Source organism: Thunnus albacares, chromosome 16, assembly GCF_914725855.1.
Source record: "Thunnus albacares chromosome 16, fThuAlb1.1, whole genome shotgun sequence".
Taxonomy (NCBI): Eukaryota; Metazoa; Chordata; class Actinopteri; order Scombriformes; family Scombridae; genus Thunnus; species Thunnus albacares.
In genome coordinates this window covers 7,207,364-7,233,842 of record NC_058121.1, presented here as the reverse complement: position 1 = coordinate 7,233,842, position 26,479 = coordinate 7,207,364, and the positions used below count along the sequence as shown (strand labels likewise).

The window sequence follows — 26,479 nt, the reverse complement described above, 5'->3', positions numbered from 1 at the left end:
TAAGTATAGTAAATTTACAGAAATAATAAACGCTTTTTAAAATGCAAATGTATTACTTTCAGATACATTTCATTACATTTAAAGGAAACTGATCAGGGGTGGCTCCTTGTGGTATTCCTGTGACACAATTACAGTCCTTTGTAATCTCTGAGCTGAACGTTCAGTAGTTCTTGACATGTTTTTCTAAAATGGGCAGCGGCAGCACTAGATCTGCTATTAAAAGGTGTCACTCATGTCCATCTCCAAGCACATTAAAGCAGGTTGTACAATGTCTGGTACTGACACATCAGAACTATTGCCCTGCAACATGTTCTGCAGAAGCTAGAACGGAGCAGCACGTCTGGTCCTGATCTGATCAGTCAGACAGAAGGTTGAGGGAACGCCTGCTGGTCTCTCCTGGCTGACAGTGGTGGAAAGGCTGGTGTGACGTCTTTTAATCTTTTTCTGGTAACCTTCTACGTGTTTTTTAAAACAGCAAAATTGTCTTTTCTCAAGAACAATCTTTAATAGAAAAAAGAACTATTATAAAACTAGTCAATTGATGATAGATAACCTGGTAATAATTTACCAGAAAATCCCTGAATACGATTACCTTTAAAAAGAGTTTTCTTATGAGTCATCAATAAAATGAAGGCTATTCTGACTGATACAGGGTCTTTTTAGTTCATAGTGAAGCTTATTGTTCTATATTGTATTTGTAGACACCCATGTATGGTCATTCAATTGCTGTATGTACGCTGCAGTACTGCCAAGTATATTACAAACTAGTACAATCTTTTACTTTAGTGTATTTGATTCACATTTGATTTACATTATCACATGAAATTATTGTAGTTTTTTGTTTCATTATTTCTTCCTTATTCCAATGAAGGACCCAGGAAGAGTAGCTGTTGCGCTGATAACAGCCAACAGGAATCCACATAAAAACATAAATAAATGACAACCCATCATGAAGTCAGTCAAGAATTGTCATCTGTAATATCGCCATCATATTTAACATACTAGACTTGGACATCAGCAAGCTTTTAAGTGTGTCTTTAGAACATCCTTAAATGGAATTCTTAGACATTTGAACACAAACACGAGCCCAGTTCTCAAACAGGAAAGAAGTCAGTGTTTAAAATATTGTGCCGTTTTTATTTTTGTGTAAAAATCACACAGCTGCTAGTTGACTCTGCAGAGATACAGTACATCCATGCAGTTAAACATCTAGGATCCCACAGCCAAGAGAGAAGGAATTAAATAGAATATTATTTCGCTGTTAGTCAGCAATTAATGCAAATTTACATATGAGTCCAAAAGTGTGTATCATATACAATATACAACACAGATCTGGGAGCAAATAGCATTCAAAATCCCATCAAAGACTTTGTTACGACTGATTGCTTCTGCCTGCCTGGATTGCCATTTGGGTTTAAGGATGAGGGGGGAGCTGTTGTGCTAGCAAACATAAATCAATCCCACATGATGGTATTTAACAGGGTTTTAAATGGTATTAGATCCAGGTCTGGAAACAATATAACACACACACACACACACACACACACACACACACACGCGCACACACGCACACACACACGCACACACACAGCAAATACATCATCGTTCTTAACAGCAGAAAAAAGAAGGCGAGCCTTGATACAACAAGGAAGAGAGGTCAGTCAGCCACCGTGGAAACCTGAACGCCAGTCGGGGGGGTGGGGGGGAGTAAGGCTTTAGAAGACGGATTCTTCACAAACACACAGGAAGCTCCGGGGGACAAAACATCAAATAAAAATGAACTAAACAGGACAGGATCTTTTAGGGCACTGGCACAAACACCTTACAGTTTCCAGGTTGTACTGAAGAAATAAAACTCGAGTGGTTCCTTATTTTTTTTTTTTTTCTTCTTAAAGCATCTACTTTTTTTTTTTTTTTTTAAATATATGCGAAAGACATTAACAAACATGCAGGTTAAAAAGAAAGCGAGGAGGAGGGACGTAACACATAAAAATACAAAAAGAAATGAGAGGTGGGTTAAAGTTCAAAGTGCAGTTGGGCCATTCAGGTCTCCCATTCTGTTGACTGGTCTCCGACTGTAATCCTGTTAAGCTTCGTCTACACCCAGAAAGGGTCATATCTTGGAGATTTCGGATGCCCTGATACAACACTGATCTGGAGTTAACTTCCCTCTGGAGCCGGGACCGGGGAGGGGAGGGGGGGATGGCGGAGAGGGGGAGCGGACTGTTTGTCAGTACCAACAACAACAACAACAACAAAAAAAAAAAAACACAAAGGCAAAATGAATCACAAACATACAGTAGATGGTGTTCTGGAAGATCTAAGATACAAAAAAAAACAAAAAAACAGAGTATACTGTTCACACAGTTGCTACTATCATAGTACAAACAGCTAAGTACAGTTGGTCTGTGGAGATGTATCGCCCCGTACTTGCATAGTGCTGACTGTCCGACTGGAAATTGGAAACTCTATCCGCACCATCAGTTTGGATCTGTGCACGTGTTTGCCGACCGAAAAGGGAAAAAAAAAAAAAAAAAAAAAAAAATCACAGGAAAACTTCTCCCCGATCAGCAACACAATTCTTCATAAATGCCGCCTCCTGCAGTCGAGCAGCTGAAATACCTTTAAAACCTTCAAGTGAACGTCTTGTTTTGCTCTTCCGTACAGGTGAAGTTAATAACCACTGCAATCAAGAATGAGAGGTTTTAAAAAAAAAAAGAAAGAAAGCTGAAATGTTGATCCACAGCTATGTTTGGGAGGAAAAAAAAAAAAGAAAAACCTGTAGGAAAGGAGAAGAGGTTGCATTTTCTTTCTTTTTTTTTTTTTTTTTTTTTTTTTTTTAAAACACATCCCAAGTAGAGGCGAGAGAGCAGAGTTATAGTTCAGTCATTTGGCATAAGGTTAAACCATTCAGTCACATTAATCCCCAAACACTGTAACATGAAGAAAAAAAAAACAAAACACACACACACACACACTCAAAGACGACAAAGCGCTTTCGTTCGTTGCATGATGCCGTCAACCACACACACACACACACACACACACACACACACACACGTAGACTTCAAGGGGGCAGTAATAAGAGGGAGGTGGGCTGAATTCATGTCACAGGATGAGTCGAAAGCCTTCACCATGATGATTGGGCCAATAAAGGCCTCACACAAACACACACACGCACACACAAAGTCCTGTCCAGAAGCAGCTTGGTATATTTGCTATAGTCTCTTATAGAGAGACCGGCCACACCAAACTCCAGTCAAAAAAAATGTTGTTTTTAGTGTTCCTTGCTTGGTAGCGAAAGCGGATTCCTGGTTCTGTTTTCAAAGCGTTTAATATGTATTGTAGCGTGTCTCTGTGATCTGTTTTTATTTATATATATTTTCAGAATAGTGGAGCATCAATGACATCGGAGAGGCAAATGTCAGAGTCCTGTTGTCCCACCATTGTTGTCCAGTTTTAAAACAGCCATTTATAAGACAATTAAAGGAATAGTTTGACAATTTTGAAAATACTTCTTCGCTTTCTTTCCGAGAGTTAAATGAAAAGATCAATACCGCTTGCCAAGGGATATTTCCAGCGTGTAACTCCCAGTAAAGCCACAAATGATCGTTTTCATGTTTCTTCTGTGCGGATTAAACAAACAAAATACGACTAAGGCTAATCTCATTCAAACTACAATTAAAGCACATGAAAGTGGTATCGAGCTTCTCATCTTTAACTCTCAGAGAAGAAAGCAAATAAGCATATTTCCCAAAACTGTTCCTTTAAATTTACCCAACAAGCCCCCCCTTTTTTTTTTTTTTAATAGGAGTTTGGTGTAGCATTGTCTTTGCCCCACCCAAGAGAGAACAACCATACTGCCTCAAGTAAATCGCTGAACAGGAACACAAACACAGAAACGGTCACACACACACACACACACACACACTCTGCCTCTCTTCTTCAGTCACTCAGAGAGTAAAGTAATCAGACACCAGCGGTTTGTCTTCACACCCAACTCACAGTTGGAGTGTCTTGTCCGCCACTCCTAACCGTTTCTCAGCCAGCCGTCGTCCTCGCCTTCACCTCTCTTTAGAGAAAATCGAAAAAGTGCCAGTTTGTAAAAGTCCCCGCCCACCCGCCCACCCGCCCGCCCATGCTCCTCTCGCTCCCTCCCCCTTGTGGTAAGACTGTGCTCTCGGTCCTTCCGCTTTGACGATTGATAAGTGTGTGATTGAGCGAGAGAGTTTTAACGGAACGCCCTGCGGCAGGTCGGAGCCTTCAGGGAAAGCCAGGATGATGGAAGGAGGTAGGGAGGGAGGGATGGATGGATGGGGGGAGGAGGGGGGGAGGGCAGGGGGCAGGAGGGGGGGAGTCACACGGAGGGCCCAGCTTTGCTTCGGATGAACTACAGCCGAGTTTTCCTCCTCATGTTGGTTAAAGATGAGAGAAAGGTCTGAGCTGCTCCAGCTGGACTTCCAGAGATATCCTCTCTTCAAGCAGGTCCTGAGAAATGAAAAATTATGAGCGACTTTTTTATTTTTTTGCCAAAGAGGGAAAAGACAGACAGAAAACATTTTTGGGCATAACCCTCATACCTTCAGCTGCTGCTGCAGTTCACTATTAAGTCGTGCCAACACTGTATTTGTCTCCTTGTTTCTTCTGATTGAAGCTTGAATTGCCTTTTTGTCCTTTCCTACCGACCTGAGGACACGCAAACACATTTTTACTGAAGTGTTGACACACAAAATCAACTAACAATTAACAAACTCTCATTAACCGACACAAGTTTCCTACCTGGGGATGGAAGGCTGAGTGGCCAGGACGGCGGCTATGACGTTTGATTTCTGAGGACCGTGCTGCTCGTCTTCTGGTCGTAGCTCGTCTTCAGACTTCAACCTCCGACGCACCGGTTTGGGAGGAGGAGCTAGCGGGCCAGACGAGCCCTTCACCTGACGGGAACACGAGACAAAACATTTCCTTTTATTTTCCATTTCAAGTTCTCGTCTGTGTCTTTTAACTGTTAATAAGGAAGCAGCTTTAAGTTGTTCAGCTGTGCACTTTAAAGTGATTCAGGTGTTTTTTTAAAGTAATGTTCAGAGGACGGTGACATACAGAGTTAACAGTGGTTGAAGTTCTTTCATCTGCTTGGCTATCGCTCTTCACTGTTCTCAAAGGGCCGGCGCCCTCTGATGATTTTTCCACCTGTGGACACAACAAGCATAAACATGACATGTCAAACTCTCAACTCTGCACTTCAATAGCCCTCCAGACTACAACTTTTGAATAAATACTTCTGAGAATCAGCTTTAGATTTGTGGCTTTTGTGTGAAGAACTGGTAAGATTCATATTTGAGCTTAAAGGATAAGAGGCTGGCAATTTTCTTCTCATCTCATTTGCTGAATGATTAATGGCAGAACACGCAGTAAACTATAATTTTATCTAAGTAAAGAACATCTGAAATAAATCGCTGTGGGCCTGTGTGACTTATCTAATCAAAATAGTAAATAAAACTCAAGTGCTAATGTAGAAGATTAGGATACACAGCCTTGTTTCACAGTTAACAGAGCACTGATTGCATCATATGAATCCTCATTCTGAATGTTTTGTATTTTTATTTGTTACTAATGAAACTACTCTCAGAGGGAGGAAAGTTGGACTTTTCTAGCTTGCAAAGTTATCAATAAATTAACTGCTGTTTGCCATCAACAGACTGCCTAGAGGTAGAGGCACACACTCCAGGTAACCACCTACCTGTCCAGACTCGCTGTGTTTGTCAACCTCCGGCAGGCTGGAAGGCTGTTCAGATGCAGCGAAGGCCTGAAACTGACTAAAGTCTGCAAAATTGGGCTGCTGGGGAATCTGCTGGGGGGAGGTGGTGGTGAGGGCGGCCCCGCCTCCCGGTGCACCCTCAGCCTCTACACGATGGCCGGTGTGTGGTGCTGATGTCTAGAGAGAGGAGAGAGGAGAGTGAAGGCCTTTATATTGTGGAGATAACTCGCTCCTTATGATTTGTTGCATAGGAGTGACGGAACTTTCTGTACCTGAACGCATCATAGCTGCAGGAGTTGAGTATGAATTCAAGATGAGGTAAAAAAAAACAACAAAAAAAAAAAACAAAACAAACTGTTTTCTGTCTCACCTGCGTAGGTAGAGGTCGAGGAGGCACAGCAGGCGGGTAAGCTATCGTAGAGGGTTGTGGTTGTCCCGTGGCAGATGCAGCGGCGAAGGTGCGGTTCATGTCCAGAGATGAGGAGCGGGAGTGAGAGGGGTGAGGCCGGGGTGGAGGGGGAGGCGGGGCCGTCACTTTCAGAGCTTCTGGAGACGTACCCGACTGAGACCTGAACACAAACATTTATGTTTCTCGGATAGAACGCAAATATTTACACTGCCTGTTTACACTGTCTGTGTGATTTCTCAGAACATGTGTTAATCCAAGTGGAAAGATGCTCAAAGATAATAAAAAATATTCATATCTATAAATGTCTGGACTAACTGTCAAATGGAGATATGCTAATTGGGTGTAAAGATGTGTTACATTCGCCATCTGTCAAACACAACCTATCAATTTCATATTTACTGTATATATTTTACAGGATTGGGAGGGAAAGTGGTTGGATGTTCAGGTTACTTCCTGTGTTGCTTTTTCTGTTTGTTAGTTTTGTTGTTGTTGGGTTTTTGTGCCTCTTTCTCGCTCTGTTTTGCTTTGTTGTCATCATGCTCAGATGGCAGAGTACATAAATTCCATAGTATCATTTTGAGCACAATAAAAGATTACATTAAAAAAGAAAAAAAACAAAAACAAACTTAAAACCTGCTGATAACAGTGACAAGGATATTACATTACATGAGCTGTAAATGACAAGTGTGTGAAATATAATATATTAGTTGCCTGATGTATACAAAACACAAGGTTTGGTCCTCAGTGCTTGTCCTACAAAAATATGAAAAAAAAAACAGATAAATGACATCAAACTATAGCCACTAACCTTTGTCTTGTGATTGGCTCCTGGTCTGAGGTGAAGGAGTCAGAGCTGCTGTAACCATCACCTTAATGAAGACAAAAAACAAACCCCTATGAAAACATGCTCAACCTACAGATCTGTAACACAGTGTCAACACAGAACATGATGAAAACACTGAGTAGTTATTATAGTTGTTGCAAATATTTTATGCGATTGATGATGCACCTGAAAAGATCAGCAAAGAGTTTCTTTAAAAAAAGAAATATGCTAGATTAACAGAAGCCCGAAATTTCTTGTGACTTAGCTCTCATACACCAAATCCTTCTCTCTGTGCTCTTTCTTACATGTTTCTCCTGGTAAAAGGTTTTTTTTTTTGCCTTATTTAAATCGAGGGTTTAAGGACAGAGGATGTTGTATTGCTGTACAGATTGTAAATCCCCCCCGAGGCAAATGTGTGATTTGTGACACTGAGCTATTCAAATAAAAGTGACTTGATAACAGTAATGGAGCCAATTTATTCACTTCAGCCATGCTGATGAAAAGGTACCCATTTTACATCTTGTACGCATAGAAGTAAATCTTTACTTCAGCATGAGATCTCATGAGCCCATCGTTTACTCACCTACAGTGTTTGCAGGTACAAACTTCATGGCTGCAGGTATTTTAGCTTCTTCAGACAGTTCTGGAGGTTTAGCCAGCAGCGGACTGGTTGGGTGGTTGTGGTCTGAGGATTTGAGAATTAACAGGGAAGTGGAAATGATTAAACATACTGCAGTCAATTATGCAAATGAACAATTTTATTATCAGTTTGAGCCCAAAAGTATCTTCAGTAGGAGCTATAATAAACCTGACCGCAAAATACAACATGTTAAGGATAAAAATAATCCTGCTTGATTATGTTTATGTTTACTGACAACAAACTTCATTACGTGTCCCACATCGCAATACAAACTCAGCAAGGCACCCGGTGTTGTGAACGTCAACATGCACTCCTGTACTGACTGTACTGTCAGGATTAGTTTAAGACCAAACAGTGTCACACTACGACGTTTTCACATCTGTCCTCTGTTGCACGAGCGGCTCAGATTTGATTTTCTTTCAGTGTGGCTTCTAATGAAAGTTTTAAAAATGTTTTTCCTTCAGTTTAGCTTTAAATCACAGACACATTTCAAGCATCTTTCTAAGCTATCCATAAAAAAACCAAAGGAATGATCAATGGAAAATCTTGTCTCACAAGCTCATAGCTGCACACAAGTATAATATAAACAGTAACTGTTTGTCTAAACACATGAGTCTGATTCATCTAGTTGTGAATTATGATGTGGACAGTCAGCCGTGAGGCACAGAGGCTGTCTCACCGCTGCCAGTCCTCTTCAGCTCCATTTCCTGCATGTGGATTTTACTGGGCGTCATCCGGATGGGAACTGGGTGGACGATGGCGGTGTCCTGGAGGACAGACAGACAGAGAGAGAGAGAGAGAGAGAGAGAGAGAGAAAGAGAAAGGGAGGTGAGACAGACAGATTTATGAGGGGAGACAGACATGTTTCACAAAAGGATGAGTGATTTGTGGTCCACAACAGGGCTGTTACTATCAATCTGTCATTTATTTCCTCAGTTAATCGCTCAGTTTTTTGGTCTTTTAAATAACAGAAAATGGTGAAAATTTCCCAAAGTCCCAGCTGCAACCTTTAGATGTCTTGTTTTGTCCCAACCAACAGTCCAACCAAAAGATATTCAGTTTACGGTCATAAAAGAGTGAAAGAAACCACAAATATTCACATTTGAGAAGCTGGAGTGAGAGAATTTGGCATTTTTTATTGAAAATGACTCAAAACAATAAATTGATTAGCAAAATAGTTTGCCATTATTTTTCTACCAATTGAATAATTGATGATCGACTAATCATAGCAGCCCTAGCTTATCAGTTTACTTTATATTCCAATTGTAGTATGATTGTGATATAAGTGGGCAGTGTTACTTTTAACAAGACTACAAGGCTGTAAGGATGGCAGTGTTGGTCAGACTGGGTGAGCTGGTTGGTTGCAGCACATGTATGTAGAGGGAAGGTATCATCAACATCACTATGTGTTATTCTGTCTAAGTAAAACATCTCGCTGATAGGTGGAAAGACGCTCCTCGTCTTTATAAGCTGAGCGACAAAACAAAAGAATAAAAATACTTAAGGAGTTAATTATTGTTTAAGTTCTGCCCACTCAGACTCAATTTGATTTTTTTTTTTTTTTTTTTTTAACGCTGGGATTTCTGCCCAGAATTACAAAGCAGTGAGAGCCAATTTCTCACAGTGGTAGTCAATACTGCGCTTTCTGCCAGATTAATTGTGCAGCGCTATTTACTGCTGAGAGGAAAACAAAAGTCTGCCTGAGGGACAAAAAAAAAAAAAATCAAGAAAAGACTTGAACAGTCCAACAGCATCACTTTTTTTTTTTTTTTTTTTTTTTTTTTTTTTACACAAAGTACTTACACCGTTGCCACTATATGGAAAGATTTATCTGTCACATTCTGCTTATGTACTATTGAATGGTGGATGTCACTGTAGAAAAAAAGGTGATGTCCAATAGAAGCTAAGCCAGCCAAATCACAACATACACTTGCCACTGCTGATGCAGCGGACTGCACTTTGAAAGATCATCATGCACAGACAGAGTGACACAGAGAGAGACAGAAGAGAGAGAAAAAGAGAGAGAGAGAGAGAGAGAGAGAGAGAGAGAATGCATAGAGATCCAGAGAGGGTTAATGTCTGTCCATTAATGGTGAAACCATGCATACTAAGTGATTGACTTACAGGGTCAGCTGGTGCAATGTTAGAGTCAAATTGGGTCAGAGTTTGTGAGCTGGAGGAGCGCTCGCTAAACGTCTCCCACTGCTGCAGGAGACAGACAGACAGTGAGAAAAAACATGTCAGTCAGCCAGTGCAGTGACATCACACATTTACATCATCAGTCTGAGCCACTACCGTGATGTGACGTCATCAGTCATCGGGGGGGAGATGACATGGTGACCTGACATCAGCATCAGCAGGCATGGAAACAAAAAAAAAACCATCCAGCAACATCGCTGACTTTCATACAGAAACAGCAAGCTGCTGCCACCACAGTCCAAGAAGTGAGAGAAGAGGCGCTGAATTATCAGTAATTATGTTTGATAATGAAGAAGATGAAGTGGTGATCAAATCATGATGGATGGATGGATGGATAAAGAAAAAAAAGCAGCTTAACCTTATTTAACCCTGAGCAATTAATTAAAGATGAATCAAATGCAAACACAGCAAAAAGGAATCATACACGGAGCTGAAAATATAAGTAATGGTGTGTGTGTGTGTCTCGTGTGCATGTGGGAACCTCGCTGCTCTGGTTCATCTCTGGCCAGGCCTGGTTGAGTGAGGGCATGGAGGGAGACTTGTTGGGGGTGACCTCCACCGGGGAGGCCGAGTAACCAACGTCAGCAGTCGCCTCCGGGACCTCTGTGTACAAAAAAAAAAAAATTAAACACAGGTTAGAGGATTCCTTCACAATAACCAAAGACACAAATAATACGGTTTAAATGGTGACAAAAAGTGTTTCAGCTTTTTTTTAGGCTTGTTTTTTTTTTTGTTTTCACCCCAAAAAGTTGCATAAAACATCCCAGTCCATTCAAGTACAGTTATGCTTTTACCTATAGGGGAACATTTTTTACATGTCTACAATGTTTAAAGATATGACTGCTCAAAAATCTGGTATGGTTCTTTAAAATCTTCTGAAACAATAAGTCAATTAGTCAATAGTCATTATCAGTCATTATCAAGCAAAAATGCCCCAAAATTTGATGGTTCCAGCTTCTCAAATGTTAAGATTTGCAGTTTTTCCTTGTCATATATGTCAGTTAATTGTGTATCTTAACATTTTGGACTGTTAGTCAGATAAAACAAGCAACTTCAAGACATCACTGTGTCCTTTAAGAAACTGTGAAGGCCATTTTTTCACCATTTTCAAACATTTAATAGATTAAAGGATTAATCAACTGATTGGGAAAATAATCTGCAGATTAATCAATAATGAAAATCATCGTTAGTTGTCGTCCTACTTTAAAAGAATCTTATTAGGGTTTAGTGCCGCTGGATATAACTTCCTCCTGCGAGTGATTTACTGATCAAACGACAGATTTAAAAGTATGTCACTGCTGTTAAATACGAGGGTCTGGTTTGTCACTGAATCAGCAAAGGAAAAAAAAAAAAAAAAGCGTTTTAAATGTTTGAAATATATTTCCAATGAAAGATTATAAAATGAGGTGGGATAGGACAGAGCTCTGTAGGGAGGGAGCTGAGACAGTTATGGACTATTTTCTTATTCATAAACATGAAATCCTAGAGCTGCTTTGCCGGTGAGATCACCATCCATTTAGCTTATTTACCATTTCTGTGTTCAAGGTTCAAGGAGTAATGTTGTAGTGCCAAAAATACCACTTGTTCTTCAGAGGATAAAATACTCAAGTCAACACTTGCAGTTATAAAACAGAACATTTTTGGCATGCACACTAAATTTCAACAATAAACAAACAAAGAATTATGTTTTATTTGACAATCTGTGTCTAGGAACACTGAGCTCCACGCCAAAAAATGCTGTTATGACATATCTAGAGTAAACAAACTGGATGTCAAGTCATATTTAATAATCGTGCTTATTGTGACTGTCAGCTGATGAGTGGATGTCATTATAAAAACGGCAGCAGAAATGTATTGCTCACTTGAACCATCACATAAGTAAGATGCAGGTTTTCTACACAATGACAACTTTGTTACCTTACAGGTTTTATGAGGCCGGGAAATAAAAGGGAAGAAATAACAGAGCGGGTGCAGCAGCGTACCTGCTGAGTCATCCAGGTCAATCAGCTTTGGCATCAGGCTCTCGGGCAGCTTTTCAGGGAGGTCGTAACCATTCTTCCTGGCTACGACCAGGTGGAAGGCGGCGCAGAACTCGTCCAAGGTCAGCGCTCCGTCTTTATCGAAGTCTGAAAGCTCCCTTGAAAACACACATTAGGCAGTGAGTCTGCAGTCTGGACAAAGCACAATGTAAACAACCAGCTAGCTGCAGCAGAAAAAGGGGAATCATGTTCATAAAGACCTTCACTCGGGCTTTATTTTCACTGCATTGTTACAAAACTTGACACCTGCTCGGGGAGCATCGGTATGCATTGACAGACAAACTCCATGTTCACACTACAGCTGAATACAACGTGTAGCGTTTCACACAGTCGACTTCACACTTAGCGCCGTTGTGAGCCGGTGATACTAGTAGCGACGAGTCCTGCTCAAAACAAGTTGTGACAACCAAAGTTGAGGCTTCCTCCTACGCAAATAAGCCAGAGAATGCTAACAAGAGCTGACAGCTTGTTTTTGATATGCAGTAATTAACGGTACAATGATCCAGGAACCGTTTATTCCCCTTCAAAGCAACGGCAGCTTGGTAGATTAGGGTTTGACTTGGTCAGACGCTGAGGCTTATTTTCTTCAATAAATAATTTAAACAAACTTATCGAGTAGAATCCTAAATATTTGCTGGCAATAACTTCTCAAATGTAAGGAATGTGAGTCTTTCTCCATTTCATTTCACGTATTAATACATCAGTAGCTTCCTTTTGTGAGACTACACAGTAAAAACATGCTTCCAGTTTCTGAGTTTGTTTTTATTTTTACTTAAAGAAAAGAATAAAGATGATCCTAAAGGGTTCTTGCATAATGTCCAATACTGGCTCTCCATATCTATATCTATTTTACATGTAAGCAAAAATGACTTGAACTTTCAAAATGACAAAAGTGAACATCAGAGTAGCCGAGACTCACCAAATATGTGACAGCTCTAAAATTGGTAGTTTTGATTTGGTGAAGAACTCTTTTGCTGCTGAACCTGCAACACATGGACAGGAAGGAGATTAAATGACTTTGTTTTTACAGAAAGCTGCTTCTTTTTGTGTGTGTGTGTGTGTTTTTTTTGTATTTTCCTACCAGGTATGAAGCCGGTAAGGTCTGGCTGAATGGTTTTGAACTGGTTAATATAATACTGTCTCTGCTCGTCCGTTATCTTCCATGGATCATCGTATCCGCTGGACTGTCGCTGGATCTCATTGGTCGTCGCTGCCGAGGCCACCGTTCGTATCGTTGTGCTTTCCTGAGAGAGGCAACGCGGGACAATTACAGCACTGATTAGAAGCAATACACTAAAGTAAATAAAGCATAATAAAATCCTGATTTGCTTGCAGTAGTTTCAGTTTGGACTGTAAACACTTTAAACTGTAAAGAATGCTCATAAATGTGGTACAAATGCACAGCAAAAGGTTTTATTTTTATTGGATCAAAAACTTTCTAGCTCAGTAACAGTATTTAAGAATAAAAAAATAATAATAATAATGTAAGAAACAAACAAGTTACTTCAGTTTGAGTCTAGCAGATAAAGCACAGATATAAAACGTTGGCTGACGTTTGAGGTACAACTGCGGTTTGTACAACATATCATGCTTAATGTGTGCAATATGAGACGGCACTTTTTATCTGACCAAAGAGGTTGATGAGCCATAATAGAGTCATAATACTGTGCACAGTCATTCTCGTAACTTGTTCATCTGTATTCACTACTAATTGTTATTATCTCCTCTTGATCAGCGGGTGTTAATGACTCAGCAACATGTAATCATATTTGTCACCACAGACCCTGTTTCTGCCATGCCATGAGCTGTTGACACCGTTTGGCGGCCGTTTGAACTACTTTGTTGCACGACTAGTAGTGTGAGTTTCTAAGCGGGTTGAGCAAAGACAGATTCTACTTTTTTTGTTTTATTGTGGTAACGATAAAACAACTTCTCACTCGCTAGTGTATGTTGGTGAGAAGAAAAAGACGTGAGTTGGTTTGATTTGAGGCTAACGACGTTTTCAGACCTATAGATTGTTTTCTCTGGTTCAAATCAGTGGATGAGTTGGTAAACCCCCCCCCCACCCCCCCCACAAATCGCTCCAGAGTTTGTTTTTGGTGCAGTTGTTTTGGTCCGCACCAGAGTATGATCGCTGTGTTCAGACCTGCCCAAACAAGATGCATCAAGGGGAAAACAAACCAGTGTCTCATTCGACCGGATGCAGGTCTGACAGTGGCCCTAGAACCGAGATCGTAAAGCAAGCGTAAGGCTTCCCTACCTGTACTGACGAGGGGTGCATTGCTGGGAGCGTGCTGGATGGCGGGGTGTCTGCTGTGAAACTGACCCAACTTTCCTGTCCTGGAAGAGGGGGCGAGTGCGACGACCACATCCCGTCACCGGACACTGGAGCTGGAAGGAGGACAGTAAATGTACGGTGATGTGCCATGACATATGCAAAACAAATACATGTGTTGTAAGTGTTATTAGGAGGAGATTACAGAGATTTTTTTTGCAGGTCATGTGATGTCCACTTTGTTCCTCTAGTGACTAACTAGAATTGCAACAGTCGATCTAAGCAAACATGATTTACAGTATGTACAAGCTGCAAAGAACAGGAAGCATCATAAACTGCTTCATATTCTGACTCTTTCTCACTAAAGTCACAACTAGTAGCAACTTTCATTCCACATCATGTTTTCTTTCCATTATGCCAGTCATTGTTGTTGTCATTAGTGGTTTGCTTAAGTGAAACCTTGCCTCTTCCTTGCGCTAATCCTCAAAATGTTGTAGATGGTATGCATTATCCTATATTTTTTCAACTTCAAAAAAAAAACAAACACACTCCTCTCTCCCAAAAAGAGGCCAAACATCATTCGCCTTGAGGCCTCTTCCGATTGGCTTTAATTCATAAAAGATGCTCATGTAATTAATATTAAGGGATAGTTATTACCCCCCCCCAGCAGGTCAGAGGATGTTACCTGTTTGTGGTTCTCTGAACTGCGTCCAGACAGCTCCGGTTGCAGCCACCACCGCCTGTCTGTCTGGATTTCCTCCGCTGTGCTGCCGTTTGTGTTTCCTCCAGGAGGGAGGGGAGGTGGGGGGCGACTGGTGAGGGGAGACCACCGGGGACGTCGGTTCAGGCTGCTAACAGATGTACAACAAATCAAAACACACATAATATGTATGGATTTTCTTTTTTTTTTTTTTTTTTTTTTTTTAGAAGGAATGTAAACAACTGGACATTTAAAAAGAACGGATATCTTAACACTTTCAAATCTTCATCTGACACACAACGAAGAAACAGAAAATTCAGTGTGCAGCAGAGTAGCCACGACGGTCTGATTATGGCTTCCTGTTATGGGTGTTAACTTTCAGATCGCTCCTCAAATACTATAAGATTTCAATCATCCGAGCCAAGATGAGGCCAGTAAATGCAATAAGTTTTTTATCTGTTTTCACGCAGCCCGTTGAATGGAAAAACAGCATTTCACAATAGATGCAAATAGACTCGAGGAAGAAGACTACATACATAAATGACCGGCAAACACACTGCTGATGAAGAAAACTTTAGAGAGTCATTTGAGCAATAAGCAATCAAACAGGAAACACAGCAGTATTCCAACAGCATTATCTCTAATAACTGCTGGATCCAGTCGTCTGAGGAAATAAAAAAGGGAGTGAAAAATGCTTTCCAAAAGATAGATAATAATAAACACATATTTAATGTTCTTAGCAGTACCAATTGTGGGGGAAAAAAAGCAATTTTGTCTTTATAAATCTCCCCTAAGCCCAACTCTATATCCTTATTTACACTATAAGTACTATAAGTAGAAGCCTGCACACAGATACAAGGATTACACACCTGTGTTTCTATGCTGGGTGCCAGAGGCTGGATGACCTCGTGGACAGGAAGCGTGGTGGATGAGGCGGGACCTTTCTTGTTCTGGTGACCCCTGCCTGGTGGTCTGGGTATTACTGCAGTGGCAGAGGCTGGGTACATCCCCTGACTGTCTGAGTCCTGGTAGAGAGCAGCGTGCCTCGCCTCTGCCTCGTTCTTCCCCACCACGAACCTGGGCAGCGGCAGGTCCTTAACTGGAGAAAGAGGAATTCATTCAGGAGGATTAGAGGAAAGATTTCTTTGTTATTTGCTGATGAGTTTTATTTCTTTTGCTCCTTATTGTGTTTATCCGTTTTGAGGATGGAGGTCTGGTTAGTTCAGTTTTCACGGCTTTGTTTGTCAGTTTGATTTACACACTGTTTGGATAGTTTAATAGTTTGAGGGGGGTTGGCTCATTGTGTGGTTGGCCCAGACTTCCTCCATCTTTTTGTTCTGTTTTGGTTAACTTGTGGCAATTCTTTTCAAATAAAAAAAAAAAATCACTCTGCTTTAAAACTAATCTTCTAGTGTGGCTTCCTCTTTATACTTTACTGGTCACAAGGTTGAGTCAAATGTTTCTTTTGTTGTGGCTTTAACTCAGCGTTTTTGTCATGTGTGGGTTTGGTGATGTAGTTTTACTACTTTTTGTGTGCTGTGCCTTTAGGCTTTTGTTAATGGAGTTTAGTGTGGCTGCCTGTTTATGGTGTGGTGCTTTGGGATCCTCTTTGGTTTACTGTGCGTGTTTGTTCTTGTGTATCACTTTGTATGCGGAGTCGTTTTTTTGTGTTCTTGATTAGTCTGTGCGTGTTATTTTGTTATTTTGGTTTTGCCATACCACTTTGGTTGCACAATGGATTTCTCTTGGTGTGTACAATAAAATGCCAGCATGTTATTTTTGGAATATTATAACACTTAGATGGCAGCGGGGTAGTGGGTTTCCTGCTTTTGAGTTGCTTTGTTAGTAACTGGTCCTGCGTTGTCGTTCCAAATTGGTGCTACAATGGAGTTTAATCTAGAGGATTGTGTTAGTGTGGAAAGGTTTGACATTCCTATCAGCAGGCGAGGCAAGACACAGGTAATAAAGGATCAGCTGGTGTCTACTTCAGTGGGGGAAGGATTGTTGTCAGCTGGTGTGGGCGTGCAGGGTGTGGTTACTTCTCCTTAAATCTGAGGAGTCTTGCTAAATCTTGCTGAACAGGCGAGATTAAAAGAGCTTGGATCAAGAGTTGCGTTGTCTAGATCTAAAGGAGTAGGATATTGATTGTAATCTTGAGGTAAGAAGACTTGAAGAAGAGACTAAGCGTTTAAAGGAATTAGAACTTAATGCAACCGTGTCTCCACAGGCTCAGCAGCCTTCATCTGAGAGATCACCTGCTTTTGATGAGAATATTCTACTTTTTCAAGAGGATGATGATGTTTTGTCCAAAGCAGCGGTACAGGGGAGGATTCTCACTCAGCTCACTTTCCTGAAGCTCAGCGTGCCGACATCATGTAGTTGATTTTGTCACACAAGCCGCTGCTTTCTGATGTACCTTCGTGCACGACAGTCTTGCAACATGATATTAATGTAGGTGACTCACCACCGATTAAACAGCACGCATATCGTGTTAATCCTGATGAGCGTTTTTTCGTTTTAGAGGAGAGGTTGAGTACATGCGCGGGATTGCTGAGCCCGGTTCCAGCTTGTGGATGGATGTGTTGACTGTGTTGGCAGTGCCTCGTATGTAACCAAACTTGATTTGCTTAAAAGGGTACTGGCAAGTCCTGTTAACTGACCGTGCTAAGGAGATTTCTTATCTTTCTTGGGTATGAAGCCTATATAGATGACTTGGTAACATACTCTGATTCCTGGCAAAGTCACATCCAGCAGATAAGGGAGGTGTTTGAGCAACCTGACGCTTAACTTAGCAAAATGTGATTTTGGTCAAGCAACTGTGGTCTATCTGAGAAAAGTAGTGGGCTGAGGTGAAGTGCGTCCGGTCCAAGGAGGACGCAATCCTGGCGTTCCTTGATCCTGCTTCCAGACGAGACCTGCGCCGCTTCCTTGGGATGTCTGGCTGTTACAGAGGGGTTTTTGCAAAAACTGTTCTGTCATCGCAGCGTCGTTAACTGACCTGTTAAGCCCAAAAGTTCAGTTTTTTTTGTGGTCTGACAGTTGTTAACATGCTTTTCAGCGGATTAACACCCTGCTGACTAATGCTTGTGCTTGCGGCGCCTAACTTTGATCAGCCATTTAAACTGACAATTGAGTGAGTTGGTGCAGGAGCTGTTCTGCTTCAGGATGGTGCTGATGGAGTAGAACACCCAGTGTCCTACTTCTCCAAAAAACTTCAAGCGTCATCAGCGTGCTTACTCTACAGTTGAAAAAGAGGCCCTTGCTATGGTTCCCTCATCATTTTGTTAGGGTTAGGTTTGTTTGACCAGACCTCCAGACTCCCATAGTTTTGGTTAATTTATGGCAATTTTTTTGTAAATAAAATCATTTTTCTTTTAAACTAGTCCTTGGGTATGGCTTCCTCTTTGTATGTTGCTGGTCACAAGGTTGAGCCAAATCTTTTGTTGTGGCCGTAACACTGATGTGCTAATCAATATATAAAAATGTGTATTATGAAGACATTTAAAAAAGGAAGATAACTGATTTCGCAGTTAACCACAGGTACAATAAAAAAAAAAAAAAGCACCAAACAACAAAATGGACTCAAAAATGCCGGGTGCATCATCAAAAGTTGTAGTTAAAAATTTGCAGTGTTATACTGAACAGTGCTGGACATAAATGAGTCGTATTGGCTTCTCATTATTGGCCATAATTGAATGGGAATACAGTGGTCAACTTATATTGAAGTATGTGAGGCAATGCTACTCTTATTACACAAGACTGAGACCAATTACAACCGAAAGAGAAAAGCTACTGAGCTCATCAAATGAATAATGTACTAAAATGCATATAACACCCACTAATTTGTCAGCCTGATCCTAATAACATTTGAACAAATGATCTGCAGTCAAGCTGCGGACGCCTTCAGAGTAAAAAGATCTGATGCGTGGCGACCCAACAGACCTAAATGCACGCAGCAGAAACACGGGACCGACATGTGCTATGAACGGTCTTCAAGAGAGCACTGAATCAACATTATACTCATATTCCACATTCTAAATTGTTTTTCTGGATGCTGACCATTCACCTTTGAAAGCTTTAACTCCTGAAATGGCTTTTGACAGAAAAACAACTCAGTATCACTGCATGACCAAGGTGACCTGAAGCTCTCAAACAGCACAAAATGTAAACCAAACTGCATCTCAGCTGCAGCCTGAAGTATAAAACTAATTTATTATATCTACTTCTGAGACAGCATTAATCCTCTCCTTCATGTTAAGAGAAATACTTTTTTTAAAGTTCAATCTAATGACCTTGACATTGTACATCATGTCCATGCTGCTAAGAGGAAGTGGCCTTGGTGCTTCCTTATATTGTTTATCAAATTATGAAATCATTTCAGCAACTTATGTTGCAATACTTCAGGCCAAACAAGTAACTGCTTTTAGTAGTAAAGGGCTTATTTGAGAGAAGAGAGAAACACAACTTTGCAGTCAGACCCTTCAGGGCTTAGACTACACACTGTATTTAGCTTGGTTAAATAAAAACCAGTTGAAACAAACTCTTACTGTTAGTCACCTAGTCATACAAATGTTGGACTACTGCAACCACAAGTTTGCTGTCAAATAATATATGCTAGGGCTGGGCGATCAAACAATCTTTATATGGGATCACAAGAAACATTTATGTCGATAATGATGATAAACTTTGGACAGTTTTTACTCGATATGGATAGATCTAACAGCCAATCACACAGCAGATATAAACATGACGACAGCCAGTCAGACTGCAGTTTTTGGCCTACACATCAAAGTACACGCCCATTTCCTACCGCAGCCAACAAGGCTACGCTAGTGCTATCATTAGCAGGACTACAACGATCTGGAGTGTCCATCTCGACTAAAGTAACGTTAGCCGAAAAAAAAAGTCACATCATCACACACTACCGTTTTAACGAGGCTGCTTTGACTGCAAATGCAAAAAGCTAAGCTAGGCTAAGCTCAAAGCTAGTAAACAGCGTAGCAACAAAAGGCTAGTCCACTGGTGTTGTTTCATAAAGATGTAGCATAATGACTGGATTACTATTTTGCAATTTAACTCAAATTTCTACCTCTAAAACATTTGAGAGATTTAAACCAGAACATAATATCTTGATCCATTTGTTTACTTTTTTTGTCTTGGTTGAACCTCTATAAATATTTGACATGTTTGCTGTTCTGCCAAAGACATTTGATGTGATAGTAATCACAGTTAGTTTTATTTTCTTTGTTTTAATAAGTTACAAGGTGAGCTAACTTGTATTGTTTTGTTAAGGCAGATAAAGCATGTTTGCAAAGTTAAATGTTAAGATGTTATTAAATATAGGCTATTCTTTTATCCCATAATATATTCTAAACCAAACCATGTTTGCACAGACAAATGTTTACATTATGTTATTCTATTTTTGATGTTAATAAACAATATTCTAAAGTTGAACTAACAAACTCTCTGGTTTCTTCAGGCTTCAGTCGTTATCAGGATACTCTTCAAACTGGCAGCATTATAAAATGACATATCGTGATAAATACCAATATTGATCAATATAGAAAAAATTATTGTGATCATATCTTTTGCCATATTGTCCAGCTCTAATGTACGCTTTATGCTATGTTTACTTCTATCACTTTCCCAGATCTCATTAGGTAACACAGACTGCATGCTTCTGAGCTTGACACTAAAAAACTTCTCAACTACTCATTGCTTCCTGTCCCATGAGCACCTCAAAATATTAAGCTATAATTCTAAAATATTAAATATTTTTGCCAAGCTGGATACGCAACAAGATTAAAGCTAAACAGAAAAATCTAGTGGCGTTTGTCAGAGAACCTGGTGTATTGTCATATGATGGTACTGAATTTGTTCCTGCTGGTGTGAGAGGTGACTCTGCAGTAAGAAAAAGCTAAAAAAAAAAAAGTTCAACTGTCATCGACTCACCCGAGTTGAGGCTTTCCACCCTCAGGGGCAGCCCGGACTGGGCGATGGCAATGAGCTTCAGAGCGATGTAGAACTGGCTCCGCCCGAAGTGACCCAGCCGAGTGGCTCCACATAGCTCTGTGATCTAAACCACAACCGCAAACGAAGACAAGGAAGAAACAGTTAACAACCTCGGATTAATCTGATATTAAAAAAGTAAAGTCAGCGATTCTACTCCAACACAGTTTTTTTGTCAAATTCAGCGAATATCTCCTCACAGTCCCGCTAGCTGTCCGTTCTTTGTGTTCATACACAGCACTGGCTCTGTAAATGGGCATGCAAACACAGTGGCTCAGAGAAAGCCATGCAACACTACTCGGGCCAATCAGCAACAGGGGGCATTGGTGCTCGTGCACAGGACAGGGGGAAGTCACCAGAGCAGCTGTCTGTACGGGGACATGACAGTCTCCCGTCTCCAGCCCTCGTTGAATGGTGGGAGAGGGCTGGAGAACCGGAGAGAGAGAGAGAGACCTCGGCCAATTCACATAAAGAAATGTTTTCTCACGGAACAGATACACTTCCATTTTATTAAATGTATCAATTCACACTGAATCCGAGAGTCTCACAGAGACCCCCCCCACATCTGTTTCCGTCACATTTAGTGAAACATGATTTGAGCAGGCAGCTGTTTCAATCACACAAATATCTCGCTGTGTATGTGTTTTCAACTTATTAACCGTATCAATGAATCAATAAATACAAACACAGTTGATTTCTTCCCGTGGAGCTGACATGAAAATGATTTTGGTTCAGTATATTTCTGCTGTCAGTCATCCTAGTGAAGGCGGTTCGTCCGGCCGCTGTCCTCTCAGCACAACCAGGAGCTGCAGCTGACAGACGGCTGCTTCTGCGGACGGAGACGCTGAACGCAGGTGGAGTGAGATGTGAGGAGGCCGCAGAGAGGCGGAGAGTGTGGATGGACTATTGTGCTCACATGAGAGACACATTTTTTTTCCTCCACTCGTGATAAAGTGAGAAGTACAGAAGTGACTCTACAGCTGAAGCATCGCTCTGGAGTCCGCCATATTTCTCTTTCGGTCGTCGCCGTGGCAATGCGCGTCAATGGATTTTTGGGGGGGGGGGGGGGGGCGGAGCTTCTGAAGGAGCACGAAGGAGGGGTGTATGTGTGTATGTGACAATTCATACCTTAGAAAGACGTGGACGTAATGAAACATTTAGGGTTTCCTTTAACAGTAAGCTAAACCATCGATCCATAATAACGTTCTTCACTGCTCTATTTCACAGCACAGAGACTGCATGAATACAAACCTGAGTTATCAAATATGTGTTTTAGATGTGGTATAGCGGTGGGCACGTTCTTGAATTGTACCTGGTCATATACAAAACTTAGCACCGTCTGGTTTGACTTCTGTGACATTATGACAAAACTTACAGGATTTACCTTCCCATTGGATCTGCAAATTTACCTACTGGGGAATCTTACAACCATTAGTGCTCATTCAAGAAACTTTCACAAAAAAAAAGTTGTTAGAAATAGCTTTATGCATTGCCAGGAGGTGTATCGCAATGACATGGAAGTCTGATTCACATCTCCTCATAGCTAGATGGGTTTTGGAGATGAATAGTTGCATTCTACTTGTAAAGATGACATATTCTCTCAGAAATGAATACAACATCTTTCTAAAGATTTGGCAACCCTTCTATGGACACCTTGTCAACGCCTGTATCAGATTTGATATAAAAATGTTGTCAGAACTGATACATCATTAGTCATCTGAATAAGCCAGGATTGTTTACATTGTCTCTTGTTATTTTATGTTGTATTTATTTATATGTTAATTAAATTTTTGTCATTTTCTTTCTTTCTCTGTTACTTGACTACTTCCTACTCCTTTCAAGTAAGGTCCTGTGGGTGGGACACGGAGGGGATTTGGAGCCATGTTTGTGACTTTGTGTGTATTTTTTATGTCTTATTAAATCTAACACACACACACACACACACACACAAAACCAATAGACTAAACTGTTTTCTTATCAGTGGACACAAGCAATACTGTAAACTCTTGATATTTTGCACTGAAGTTGTCCAAATACTTACTGTGATACAGTTTGACACATAACAGGCACAAGCAACAGTCTCATTTCTTCTGTTGGTTGGCAGATGATCAGCGGGTCTCACCAGTATATAAGCCTGATTATCAGATATTTTGTTGTACTTGACATCATGCTGAGCAGGCTTAGTCTAACATGGTAGATGGGACGGTCCCAACAGAAAATATAAATTGTATGGAAAGGTGCACATAAGTTCACATAAGTGTGGCTGCATGAAAAAGAGCAGTATATAGACACCAATTAATACCCAGGGAGTTGAACTTCATAACATTAGGGTGACTCCTCAAGTGACACAACACCAACAGCCCGCCACAGCTGACTGATCCCTTTCCTGCTGACAAAGGACTTATTCTGTGTATGTGTGGATACAAAGCACCCGTCGCTTTACTCAGCCTGTTACAACACGACACTAGCTGTGTGTGTGTGTGTGTGTGTGTGTATGTGTGTGTCTCTCACAGACCACCACAGTGTTCGGTGTACATTTTGAAAGTGGAGGATTACAACACTGCTTAATTCTTCCACCACACAGCTCCCCTTGTTGACCTTGAAAAGGATGCTGACTCACAAACTGCAAATATTGGCCTGCTGAGAGACCAGGAGTCACAAGAATGGGTTGCTGCCGTTTAGCAGGCGACTGACAACTCAACAGTTTGAAGACAGAGCAGGGAAGGGACCGGATGGCATCATGTGTGGTGTGACCGTAATAACCAACATAGTAATCTAGGGCGGCAACTAACGGTTGTTTTCGAATAATCTGTTGATTATTTTCTCAATTAATTGGTTAGTGGTTTGGTCTATAAAGTGTCAGAGAGTGGTGGAAAATGTCAATCACCGTTTTCCATAAGCCCACGGTGACGTCAAATGTCTTATGTCCCGATTAACAGTCCACCACCCACAGATATTCAGTTTGCTGTCACAGAAGACCACAGACACAAGGAAATATTCACATTTGAGAAGCTTGAACCAAAGAATTTGGAAATTTTCTTCTTCAAAAAAATGACCTCAAACCATTATTGATTATCAAAATAGTTGGCAACTAATCAATTAATCGTTGCAGCTCCACTGCAATCTGACAGGAAGCAAAATACATCTGTGGTTAAACACATAGCTACAGGGATTGTGACAGGAATAAGTCTCCTCAGACATGGATTTATAAAAAGGCATTTCAGATATGGTGGTAACTTCTAAATAGCAGATTGACAAGTGGACACTGCAACACTGGGTCTGCAGTTCAACCCGGTGGCGAACTAAATAGCAGATGTTGATTGAATCGGAAGACAGGAAAGAGTGGGCAGGGAGCTGAAGCAAAGGGCAAGATTTGCGAGGTTGTGTAACTTGTGCACATTAGGCGCTGTTCAACACATGCCAACAAGATGATATCTGCAGAGAAAACATGCCAGCTTCTGTTTATGTGTATAAGATGTCAAACAGAGACTAAATGTACAGCTAAGGTTAACTAAGTGGCTGTCTCTGGCTGAGGAAGCTAACACTAGCCAGAAGAAGGTGTGTCTCTTGCTGCGCAGCATTGCTAACCACCACAGCTAACCGTAGCTTAACTGACTGACAGGTCAAGCTCTGACAGCCAGGCAAGTCTGTAAAACACACATGAACACGGCTACGTTTGGGTGCAGTCTTGGGCTCCCAACCATAACAGTTTAAAGCTGGCAGTTCATGTCGCTAGCTTACCTGCAGGACAACTTCGCTGGGTAGCTGGGCCGCCCGGAAAAGGTCAAGAACTCTCCCGTTGGACGCCACTTTCTTGGTGTTGTCCGTGTCGCAGTAAACGAACAAATCCGAGTAATATTTCTGCTCGATATCACTCAACGTTAGACTTTCCATTGTGGCACCAGTCGAACCTTAAAAGCAGACTAGTTGGCTGTTGATTAGCCCGTAAGCCAATGGCTGGGGCAGGATCCAAAAAATGGGCGAGACTTCAGGATCCCAACTTAGCACTAGCTAACGTTAGCAGCAACAATGTTCGCCGTGTCGAACTGGCGTCGTCTGATCCCCACTCTCTGTAACAGTCCCGAATACTAAAGAGAGCTGATCACCATGTAACGAGTCAAATAAGGAATGCTTTCACACACTTATTCACTTAAGTGAACTTGTTGGGCCAGCCAAGCCAAGTAAGTTAGCCAACAGCTGGCTAGTAGTGCAGCGAGCTAACAGCTACCTTGAATCAAAGTCAGCGGCACTAACGTTCAGCTAACTAGTGCGTCCGCCTCCTCCGTCTGGATCTACCGCGAGAATCTCACGTTACGACACGTCTTCTCCCGTTAATCCGTGATGGGGACGGTGCCTCTGCGTTTCGCTGCAGACGAATTCCTCTGCGGGGCCGCTAGAAGTAAAGTTTCAGGGTCTTTGGGTTCCTTCCTCTAGTAATCATAGCCGCCATTCCTACCGCCACTGTCAAGCCACTCAGTTGACAGAAGACTTCCGGTGGGATTCTTCAAATTTGACTGTTTTGGCAAAATTAAATGAAAAAGACTCTTTAAGAACAAATGTATTGACATTTCCACAGGCTGTCTTCCTGTATGGCTCATGGCTGGCAATCAGGTTAAACGGGCAACTTCCATGCTGTTTTTTCCACTCCTGTCTTATTTAAAGATGCAAGGAGTTTGACTCCACTTTAGTGGCTTGGAACAATAATGTGTGTCTGATGTGGTTTTTCCACAAAAAAGTACAATTACCACATTGCTGGACACAAGACATCTCCTACTTCACTTTAAAGTCCATTCTCAGTGTTTGTGCAATGGAGGCTTCAAGTTTTCACAACACACTTCTGTAAGGTGCATACTGGACCAGGATTGGCTCTAAAGTAGTTGTGATGTGACAAATCATGCTCATAATCCCACCCCTGAAAGATTTAAGGTGAGCACAAAGAAACTTTCCACTTTCCGCAGAGGAATTTGAAGAACGTCTTCTAGTGTCAAACTCTGCACATACATCATTCTGCACAGTGAAGCTCAAACAATCAACTGAAGGAACAAGAAGAAAAACACATTTTTGGGTGGAGGGGACTCTAAATTTTCTTTGTAGTGTGTTGTATACTCTCCGTGATGAGCCTCACAAGCCAAAATGCATTGGTCTCATAATAAAGTTGTTCTTCATACTACAAGTGTTGATGGAGTTTTGGCCTCTTCAGCCACCCTGGTGCCCCCAGACTTTCAGGCCCCCTGTATTCTTTATCCAAATAGTTTGTGATAAATTGATTAAACGTAAATTTCTCTTTAACCAAATTACCACCTGCATGGGATCATTGGGGCCTATTGGGAAGAGAGGATAAGTAGTTTATTGTTTATTTGGATCCCCATTAGTTGTTGTCTGGGCAATAACTACTCTTCCTGGTGTCCATTTTCAGTAGTAGTAGTGATTTTTTGGATTTTTTTGAATGGAGACTAATCTTTTTGCTTTTTGTTCTAGGGCCCTCTAGCAGGTTACAGTGATCTGGTGTTTACATGTCATGTCTTTATTTACAAAGAATCCACTTTAGAAAAGAAATATTCTGATAATGAGCCAAAGTCAAAGTTCACAGTAGTTCTTCTGTTTTCTCTTGCAACATAAGGTCATGTGTG

General features: G+C 41.2%; 1 protein-coding gene across 5 annotated transcripts; it reads right to left on the bottom strand.

Annotated features, from left to right (window-relative positions):
* Positions 1–4,141: 4,141 nt before the first annotated feature.
* On the bottom strand, positions 4,142–25,338 carry reps1 (RALBP1 associated Eps domain containing 1). Of its 5 annotated transcripts, none has more exons than XM_044329677.1 (19): positions 24,591–25,337; positions 20,793–20,916; positions 15,710–15,939; positions 14,826–14,991; positions 14,126–14,256; positions 12,947–13,109; positions 12,785–12,848; positions 11,809–11,963; positions 10,308–10,429; positions 9,752–9,832; positions 8,307–8,394; positions 7,571–7,672; positions 6,973–7,033; positions 6,126–6,324; positions 5,738–5,932; positions 5,098–5,187; positions 4,780–4,934; positions 4,581–4,686; positions 4,142–4,488 (listed from the first exon to the last, which is right to left on the bottom strand). In XM_044329677.1, the coding sequence occupies exons 1-19, from the start codon at positions 24,741–24,743 to the stop codon at positions 4,420–4,422; spliced, it is 2,454 nt and encodes an 817-aa protein (XP_044185612.1). In that variant the 5' UTR covers positions 24,744–25,337; the 3' UTR covers positions 4,142–4,419. The 5 variants fall into 5 exon arrangements, with proteins under 5 accessions (XP_044185612.1, XP_044185613.1, XP_044185615.1 ...); XM_044329678.1 differs by having other exon boundaries at positions 14,826–14,988; XM_044329680.1 differs by lacking the exon at positions 9,752–9,832.
* Positions 25,339–26,479: the final 1,141 nt, after the last annotated feature.